General features: G+C 48.6%; 1 protein-coding gene across 1 annotated transcript in view; it reads left to right on the forward strand.

Moving 5' to 3' along the window:
* LOC107117461 (uncharacterized protein K02A2.6-like) overlaps positions 1-3562 on the forward strand; it is a gene marked incomplete at its 5' end in the record, with an annotated part of 61011 nt that extends 57449 nt beyond the window's left edge. Inside the window, one exon of the mRNA XM_015419587.1 lies at positions 3487-3562. Within this exon, the coding sequence (XP_015275073.1) occupies positions 3487-3562 (76 nt within the window). The remainder of the gene's footprint in view (positions 1-3486) is intronic.
* Between the last annotated feature and the right edge of the window lie 5745 nt (positions 3563-9307).

Here is a 9307-nt window from a genome sequence, read left to right on the forward strand (position 1 = left end):
TTGGTGTTAGTCCTAGGAGGTGTTGTAGGTCTTCATAGAACCGGTCCACTTCAGCCTCTTCTGCATCAGTGGTTGGGGCATAGACTTGGATTACTGTGATGTTGAATGGTTTGCCTTGGAATCGGACAGAAATCATTCTGTCATTTTTGAGATTGTATTCCAGTACTGCCTTTTGCACTCTCTTGTTGACTATAAAGGCCACACACAGTAGTAGATATAATGGTCTTCTGAGTTAAATTCGCCCATTCCTGTCCACTTTAGTTCACTGATTCCTAGGATATCGATGTTCAGTCTTGCCATCTCATTTTTGACCACGTCAAGCTTACCTTGATTCATAGATCTTACATTCCAGGTTCCTATGCAGTATTGTTCTTTGCAGCATCGGACTTTCCTTTCACCATCAGACACATCCACAACTGAGCGTCCTTTCGGCTTTGGCCCAGCCGCTTCACTCTTTCTGGGGTTACTTGTAATGACCATGTCAAGCTTACCTTGATTCATAGATCTTACATTCCAGGTTCCTATGTAGTATTGTTCTTTGCAGCATTGGACTTTCCTTTCACCATCAGACACATCCACAACTGAGGGTCCTTTCGGCTTTGGCCCAGCCGCTTCACTCTTTCTGGGGTTACTTGTACTTGTCCTCTGCTCTTCCTCAGTAGCATATTGGACACCTTCCGACCTGAGGGGCTCATCTTCCGGCGTCATATCTTTTAGCCTTTTGATACTGTCCATGGGGTTTTCTTGGCAAACATACTGGAGTGGGTTGCCATTTCCTTCTCCAGGTGGATCACGCTTGGTCTGAGTTCTCTGCTGTGGCCTGTCCGTCTTGGGTGGCCCTTCACGGCATAGCCCACAGCTTCATTGAACTGCGCAAGCCCCCTCGCCACGACAAGGCAGTGATCCATGAGGGGGATCTATCTATATCTATCTATCTATACCTTGTGGCTAATAGCCACTGATGGACCTCAGCTCCATATGCTTATCTAATTCCCTTTTGAAGCCGTCCATGCTTGTAGCCGCCACCACTTCCTGTGGCAGTGAATTCCTAGTGTTAATCACTCTTTGGGTGAAGAAGTACTTCCTTTTATCCGTTCTAACCCGACCGCTCAGCAATTTCATGGAGTGCCCACGAGTTCTTGTATTGTGATAATCGTCTCCTGCCTTTCAATACATAAAACACCCACTCCCTAGGATAGGCTATTGACATTACACTGCTTATCTATAGGTCAATTCCAGGATCCTGGTGAGCTATTGTTCTTGGGGAGTAAGCTCACCCAGTTCAGGGTCCACATTCAGGGATGGCTTAGGCTCAATACATAACACCGCCAAAATTATTAGTGTCTCAGGACACCTGACACTCGGAATGGTGTTGCGTTTTCTTGCTCCTGTGAAACTCAGAACTTGAACATACAACACTGCCGTATACTGATTCAGAGCACAGCGCTGGTCCATCATGGTCAGCATTGTGTCCTCCGAATGGCAGTGGCTCTCCTCGGGCTGAGGTCTTTCAGATCACCTGCTACCTGATCCTGTTAACGGGAGCCGCTGGGGAGACCAAGCCTGGATCCTTCCGTGTGCTAAGCAGAGGCATTGTGACTGAGCCGTAGCCCCTCCCTAATAAATATAAAAGTGCCTTATATGGAGTTAGAGAATTTGTCTATCGAGGTCGGTATTTTCTACTCGGACTGACGGCGGCTTCATGGTGGGGTCGCCAACCTCCAGGTGGGGCCTGGAGGTCTCCAAGAATGACATTTGCTCACCAGACTACAGAGATCAGTTCCCTCGAAGAACATGGCTGCTTGGGAGGGTGGACTCTGTAGCACCTCCCTGCTGAGCTTCACCTCTGATTTAAGAAATACCCAGAGATTTTGGGAGTGGAGACTGGGGAAGGTGGGGTTTGAGGAGGGGAGGGACCATAGGGTCCACACTCCATGGAGCCCACACTGCAAGGTAGCCATTTTCTCCAGGGGAAGTGATCATGGGCATCTGGAGATCATTTGTATCAGTGGGAGATCTCCAGGCCCCACCGGGAGGCTGGCAACCCTACCACTTGCTCCCCTTTCTAAACTCCACCCCCAAATCCACAAGAATTTCCTATCCTGGAGCTGTCAACCCTACTCTCTAGATCCTCAGACAGAGTTCTTTCACGTGTTATCCTTTCAACTGGAGATGCCTGGGATTGAACCTGGGACCTTCTAGATTCAAAGCAGAAGCTTCACCACTGAGCCGCCCATGGCCCCTTCCTTTTTAAAGCTGCGAGGTTCCCAAACCAGGTGTTGAACCCAGCCCAGTTGGGGAAAACCAGGAACCCACTGGTCCAGAGAAAGAGGGGCAACTGCATAGCAGATCTGGCTTTTTTCCGCTTTCAGAAACAGTGGAACGTTTTTCTCTCTAGCATTTGGTTTTCCTTTCAGCTTGATTTCCCAAGGCGGCAAGAGGTACTCAGCAAGAGGGTTTTTACCCTTCCATCAAACTGCAGAAATGTGTCAATCATGGCCTTTTTATCTGACCCATTAAACCTTTTCCTTTAAACAGACAGTTGTGAATTGGTTTTTGCTCCTACCAAAAACCTGAGGGGGGAATGAATGAGTTGGTTTCACAGAGAGAAGTCTATTTTTCCACCTCTTTCCCCCCTCTTTTTCTGGTAGAACAAACACGCACAAGCTCCCTGCTTGTCATATATTGCTACCAAGCTGTTCAAGTGTGGGTTTTTTTTGCTAAAGCTGTGATTACAGCCTCTTGGTTGTTGGGTACACAGCTTCAGGATTATTACACAGCACAGATCATATTGTAGATCACACCATGATCGGGAACCGTACAAAAATGGGAACATAGTTACCCCTCCCCCCCCCCAATTACTGTGCACAAATAAATTATTGCTTTGGCATATGCAGGGAACATGCATTTGTACTAGAATCGTGCTGAATTTTTATAGGGTTTAATAAGCAGCATTCAAGTGCTTGTGGGGAGGGGGAAGTTCCCCCCTCGTTGGGGAAAAAAATTGCTTTATGTGTGAATGAAGTCACAGTTGTAATGCTTCCCCTTTCTTGGCAAGCATCTTGCCAAGAAAAGTTGAGAAATTGGACGTGCATTGCATCACCTGTCGCCTCCATCAAAGTGCCAGGTTTAAGGAGAAAATCTGCAGTGGAAGCAGCATCTTTCAGGTTGTGGACAGACTGGCAACTTGGAGCGATATGGTGCCGCCTCTAACTGTACCGCTTTGAAGTGTTGTGCAGCATACCAACCAGAGAGCACACCCTGCTGTGGGTCACCCACACAGCTGTCCCGTGGCCAGGCATCCACATTAATTTTACGCCTCAGCCACGGAGCGTGCTGCCTGGTCATTTTTTAAAAACTACAGGCGGGTGGGTGCGCATATGCACATACAGGCAGAACCCCCCCCCAAAAAAAACCCAGTGGTGAAAACAGATCTGCAGGTTCAGACTGCCAATTCATTTTGTTTGTGCTCCCCCCCCCGTTCAGACATCCAGCCATGCGCGATGAAGGCATGGGGAACCAAAAGCACCACATGGGCGAGGGGGAGGAAAGGAGACTGTAAGCTGCTCTGAGACACCGAGTGTGTCCCGGTCAGCCGCCTCCCGTGCTACCGGGACTGGCCGGAAGCAACCCCAAATGGGCTAACCCACCTAAGAGAGAAGTCAGACCATCAGCATCAAGCACGGAGGCAGTTTGACAGGAGACGCAACCGCGGGAGGAAGAAGGAAGCTGCACGGAGCTCGGGGGTCGGGCGAGAAGACAGACCAGAGACCCACGAAGGCTGAAATGAAACTGAAAGAAGAGCTGAGGGAGGGAGGAGTGGAATTCAGCCTGCAGAGCAGAAAGCAGTCTCCACACCCAGCGATCGATGGCAGGAAGGACGAGCCGCCCCACCAGTCGGCATGGAATGTGATAAGGAGGGGCTAAGCAGGAAAGGACAGGGCTGTTACACGAGAGGGTGCTGGGAGCAGGGCATGGGTATAAGAGGAAAGAGAGGCTGGAGATCGAGGAGGACAAGACACAGATGAGACTGGGGAAAGTGCCTGAAGCTCAGAGGGACCCACATCCCCTTAGCCTGAGTGGCTGAAGGTCTAGGCTGTGCAGACAGAGGGATATCCCAGGTGCACCTAACCTGATCCCCTGCCTGTCTGAGGTTTCCTTTTTGCTTCCTTTCTTCTTGTCTCACCCCTTCCTGGGACCCTTCCCCCTGAAGTCGAGCCTGGTGAGCAACAACGGCAACCAGAGGTTTGCTGCCCGAGGCGGAACACGGACCTCACAGAGTGAATGGCAGGGTACAAAGCCAATCTTCTCCTCCTCCTCTTCTTCATGGCTGCTGGGGGAGGGATACCATGCTCCAGGAGTTCCATATCCATACCAGCTTTCTTAAAAGGAGATGCTAGGGTACTGCTGCTCAGCTCAGTGGCCTCAGACATACTGGGTCCTCCCAGTATCTATTTTGTCCCCCCATGTTGTTCAATGTCCACATGAAGTCACTAGGAGAGTGAGGCGTCACCAATACAAGGATGACATCCAACTTGACTTCACCCTTTCAGCTGGGTCAAGTGAGTTCATGGAGCCTCAGAATTTGGGGGCAGAATACTGAAAAATGGCCCAGTAGCAAGCTGAGACGTCCTGGTGGTACTGTGAGCCTCCGCTGCAGGGGCCAATCAGCTTAGGCTCAGCCGGTGACAAGAGTGATGGACATGAGTTTAACTACTACCTCCAGTACTGGTGTGTCAGACTCCCACAGCATCAACAAAGTACACACTTTGCGAGAAAGGTTTTACTTTATTTGAAGCTATAGGTGCATAAACAGGATCACTGTTCAGAATGAGGAGAGAGCATTGAGCATAATAGGTTATAGTACATTCAAAAAGCTGAGGCCCAATTGCGGGACTAGATAATCATAACATATTTGCTTGTCATGGAGTGTACCATGAGATCATCCAAGCAACTACTCGGCAGCAACCACCTGTGGCCTTGAGAGATACGGAGGTTCCTGTAGCTAAACAATTAAGCGCATCAATAGGCATACATGGGAAAGTGAAAGCAGTCAAGCGCATACAGAGGCGAGAAGGAAGAAAACCTTTTGGCAGCTTGCTGACATGGTGCAGCAGGCAGCAACTGGTGAACTGTCACTGACCGTGGTTGCTGATGAAGGCCCTGAGCCAAACTTGTTTCTAGCAGAGCTGGTGGAGCTGCTAGAGGTTGGCTGTACATGTTCTTGGCAACCAGTACCCCTTCAGGATAGCGGCCGTTCAGGAACTTTCCCTGGAAGTCAAATGGCCAGTCTGCCCTGGAAGTGACATGGGTAGCACTAGGAATCACAGGAAACTCTATGGTCATACCATAGTGCAGGGTCCCCAACGTGGTGCCTGTGGGCGCCATGACACCTTCCAGTGCCTTTCTTGGCCCACACCAGGTGTTTTTAGAAAGGCGGTGGGGCTGGGTGGGGCTCTTGCCCACCCGGGCTTCTGATTGGCCACCAAAGATCTGATCAGCTACGCATATTAAAATAACGTTCTTCCAGTGGCAGTTGCCACCAAATGTTTGTTTTACTCTTTCTCACCCTTCTTCCCCATGTATGTTTTAATTACTCCTCTTCTCCCCTGCACTCGGACTTCCTCTGTGTGTGTGGGTCTGTCTCTTATGGCCGCCATTTAGCGGATGGCTTCACCTCCCACAGCAGCCATGTTGGGGTTATGCCCACTGCTCTGTTTCAGAATTCCAAAGCACCCACAGCAGGCCTGTAAGCCAGAATTTTTTAAGTCAGGGGGCATTTTAATTTCTTAGGGGGGCACTGTCTAATCAAATTAAAGGAATACCTAGCTCCTTCCCCGCACCTGCCACTTCTTGGGGGCCCTGGGCTGGATGGGAAGTTGTGGGGCTTTGCCAGTAAGTCAGGGGACCTAGCCCCGAGATGCCCCACTGTCATGATCTGGGCTGTGCCACCAGAGGCCTACTAGGCCCAGGGAGCCTGGCTAGCAGTAGGTGAGGCTGGGCTTACAACTCCCAGAAGCTCCTGAGAGGTTTTGCAGCCAAAATTGACCAATAGGGAAGAAGAGGGCTGGGGAACAAAAGGGCTGGTGCCAGAGCAGAAGCTGTTCTTTTTCCCAGAGGGCAGAGCCAAAAGGAAGGTTGCTGCAGGGAAGAGATCCTCATCCTGAGGGAAAGGTGAGTAGTCTAGTGTTACCTGGAATAGTGAGCTAGGGACAGTATATATTTAGTCGCATTGGGGTATTTGATTTCTTTTCTTTTCACCCACTTACTGTTATTATTCTGCACCTTGTTGTTTGACCTCCTATAAAATAAACTTTTTCCTTGTTTCACTCTGCCTGGTCTTCACGCCTGTTATTCGGCCAAAAGGGTTGGCTGTACTTGTTCTTGGGAGGGTACTCTGAGCCTTCTCAAGGGAACCTAAATCCAGAGTGGTGGCAGTGTCAGGTGACACCTCCTGATGGCACTGGTATTTCTGGCCACTGTGTGATACAGAGTGTTGGACTGGATGGGCCTTTGGCCTGATCCAACATTGGCATCTCTTATGTTCTTATGTTCTTATGACCCCCCCCCCGAGCCATGACACCCACTGTAGCTACAGACCTGGCCCACAGGCTCAAAAAGGCTGGGGACCCCTGCCATAGTGCTATTGGCAATTCCTAGATCTAACCCAGAAATGCCAAAGGGTAGCTCTATGAATTACCAGAAATTCTCTGATGTGACCATAGAGTTTCCAGTGATTCATAGAGCTACCCGTTGTCACTTCCAGTTTTTTTACAGGAAGTGACACAATTCTGCAGCTGGCATCGTGTTTTTTGACATTTTCCCCACCCCCGCTCAGAGCAATGGCAGGCAGCAGGAGCAAGCGGAGGTGGATCCATTTTGCTGACAGGGAGCCTGGCCAACCCTGTTTCTACCTGCACTTTTTGAGGCTGCACACACACCAAAATTGCATCAAGCTAACACTGACATTGCACCAAGGTGATTTAGGCATTCTGCATATATCGTGCAAAGTACACATTCTTGCACAGAATTGCTTATTTGGCACAGTTTATTCCATTTCTGCTTATCATGAGCAGGGGCAAGCAGACTTTGCAAGGTTCTATCCCCCTGATTAATCTTGTCCATTTCTCCCCTCTGGTTTCTGAGGTGCCACTGTCTGTTTTTCACACGTTATCAGGCGTACTTGCAGAGACATAAGTGCTAGAAATGTTGTTGTTGTTGTTACTTTGAAAGAAAGACAGGCTCTTCAGAGTGTTGGATGATGTGCCCAGTACCAAATGCTGCAGGGTTTCTTCTGTACTCAGCACAGCGTCAACACAGCCCTGTCATTAGACTGTGTGCAAAAATGTCACGGGGGGGGGGATCCATCTTGCGTCTTCACCAAACTCTTTCATCAATCTATGAATGACAGAACAGACCTCGCTGTTCCATTGACATTTGGTTGCCATATACACCTTTTAAATAAACAGCAATATTGACACTATTAGATGCCTAATGCAGAGGCAATGAGCCGCTTCCGCTGAGTGGAAGTTCCTGGCGGTGCCAAGAACTTAAGAACCCTTGCCAGGAAGCGGCCGTGCCAGCGTTTGACTGCCTTTGAATAGACCTTCTCTTTTGCACTCGGCTAACAGCTCACTGTGTGAAAAGGCAACCGCAACACACAGGCGGGATTCAGACTCATGAAGGGAAAGGCGCTGCAGAGGGGACCAAGGGAAGGGGGTATTTGGTAGCGAGGACGTTCTAACACCTTTGACGTTATTTATAACTCGAGGATACAGACCCGGATCTCCTCTTGGGATAAACATTTCTGCTCTGCTGAGTGGGAAGGTGGTAGGATTTCTGGAGCCCTCTGAGTCGGGTTGAAAGCCAGTATTATGTATAATAGAAGCTTCGGATATGGTTGCCACCCTCCAGGTGGGGCCTGTAGCTCTCCCAGAATAACAACTGATCTTCAGACTACAGGGATCAGCTCCCCTGGAGAAAATGGCAGTTTTGGGGGGTTGGCTCTCCAGCATCAGATAGAGCTCCCGCCCCTTCCCAAACTCTGCCATTCCCAAGCGCCTCCCCCAAATCTCTAGTAATTTCCCAACGCAGAGATGGTACTATGTGGGGCTACCCTTGGAGACAACAGACCAGAGATACTTCGGTCGTTTCAGAATGCAAACCCCCCCCCCCCACGTTGACTTGGTCTATATTCATAACATGCCAATACTGAAACAGCTCCACAGGCTTCTAAGGATGCTTCTTGGTTCAGTTCCTGCAGACTGGCAAGGTGTCTGTGGAGGGGCAATGTCCTGGGATAAAAATTAAAAAGAAAAATAACGTCTTGTCTGCTTACAGAAAGTTGTTACCATAGAGTCCCTGGCATTACCTGGAAGTGACAATGGGTAGCCATACGAATCACCATAAACTCTATGGTAAAGCAACAGGACCTGGAGGCAGGGGATCCCCCACCCCCATGGGGGCCTTAGCAGCCCTACTCCTTTTTTTTGGCCTTCCAGAGGATCTAGGGAGAAAGGAAAGAAAACCACTAATAACTAAAACCCCAAGAATAGGAGATCATAACAACAGCTTATATAAATGTTAATCTTAAATTATGATCTCCTATTCTTGGGGTTTTAGTTATTAGTGGTTTTCTTTAAATGTTAATCTTAAATTGCTAGTATTACTTTGAACATAGTTGGTTATGCTAAATTATTTATCTTTTTATCCATTAGTTTAAGAGAACCCCCAGAGGATCCCATAATAAAACTAAAGTTTTAAGGCACAATTCAGAGTCCTTCAGCCTTCATTTTGTTTTGTCTTTTCTAATCCTCAATCTATATGCATGTTTGGGGGCAGCTGCCCCCTTATCGGAAAGAGAGTCCTCGTCGGAAGACACCAAGTCCAATTTGCCACTGGATTTGCTGTCATCTTCTTCCTTCTCAACCTCGGCTGTCTCTCCCAGCTGCAATCTCAGGAACTCACATGTTTTAAGGACAGAGTCAATCTTTTCTTTTTAATCGTGTGTTTTGAAAATGACGCCTTCTGGAATTAACCATCTGTAGGCAATGCTGTTTGTTTGTAGAAAAAGGATTAAGTCTTTAGATGTCTTTCCCTTTTGCCTTATTTCAAATGGGATGTCTTTTAGAATCCTGATGGTGTTGTCCCCGATTTTCAAGGGTGTTTGTGTAGTTGCTTTCAGGATAGAATCCCTCACATGCCTCTTTGAGAATCTGACCACTATTTCCCCAGGCAGATTATTCTTCTTGATGTACACGGAATAGGACCTATAGACCACATCCATTTCACTTACAAGATATTCTGC

The sequence above is a fragment of the Gekko japonicus genome, unplaced genomic scaffold, assembly GCF_001447785.1.
Source record: "Gekko japonicus isolate JY-2015 unplaced genomic scaffold, Gekko_japonicus_V1.1 scaffold975, whole genome shotgun sequence".
NCBI classification, from domain to species: domain Eukaryota; kingdom Metazoa; phylum Chordata; class Lepidosauria; order Squamata; family Gekkonidae; genus Gekko; species Gekko japonicus.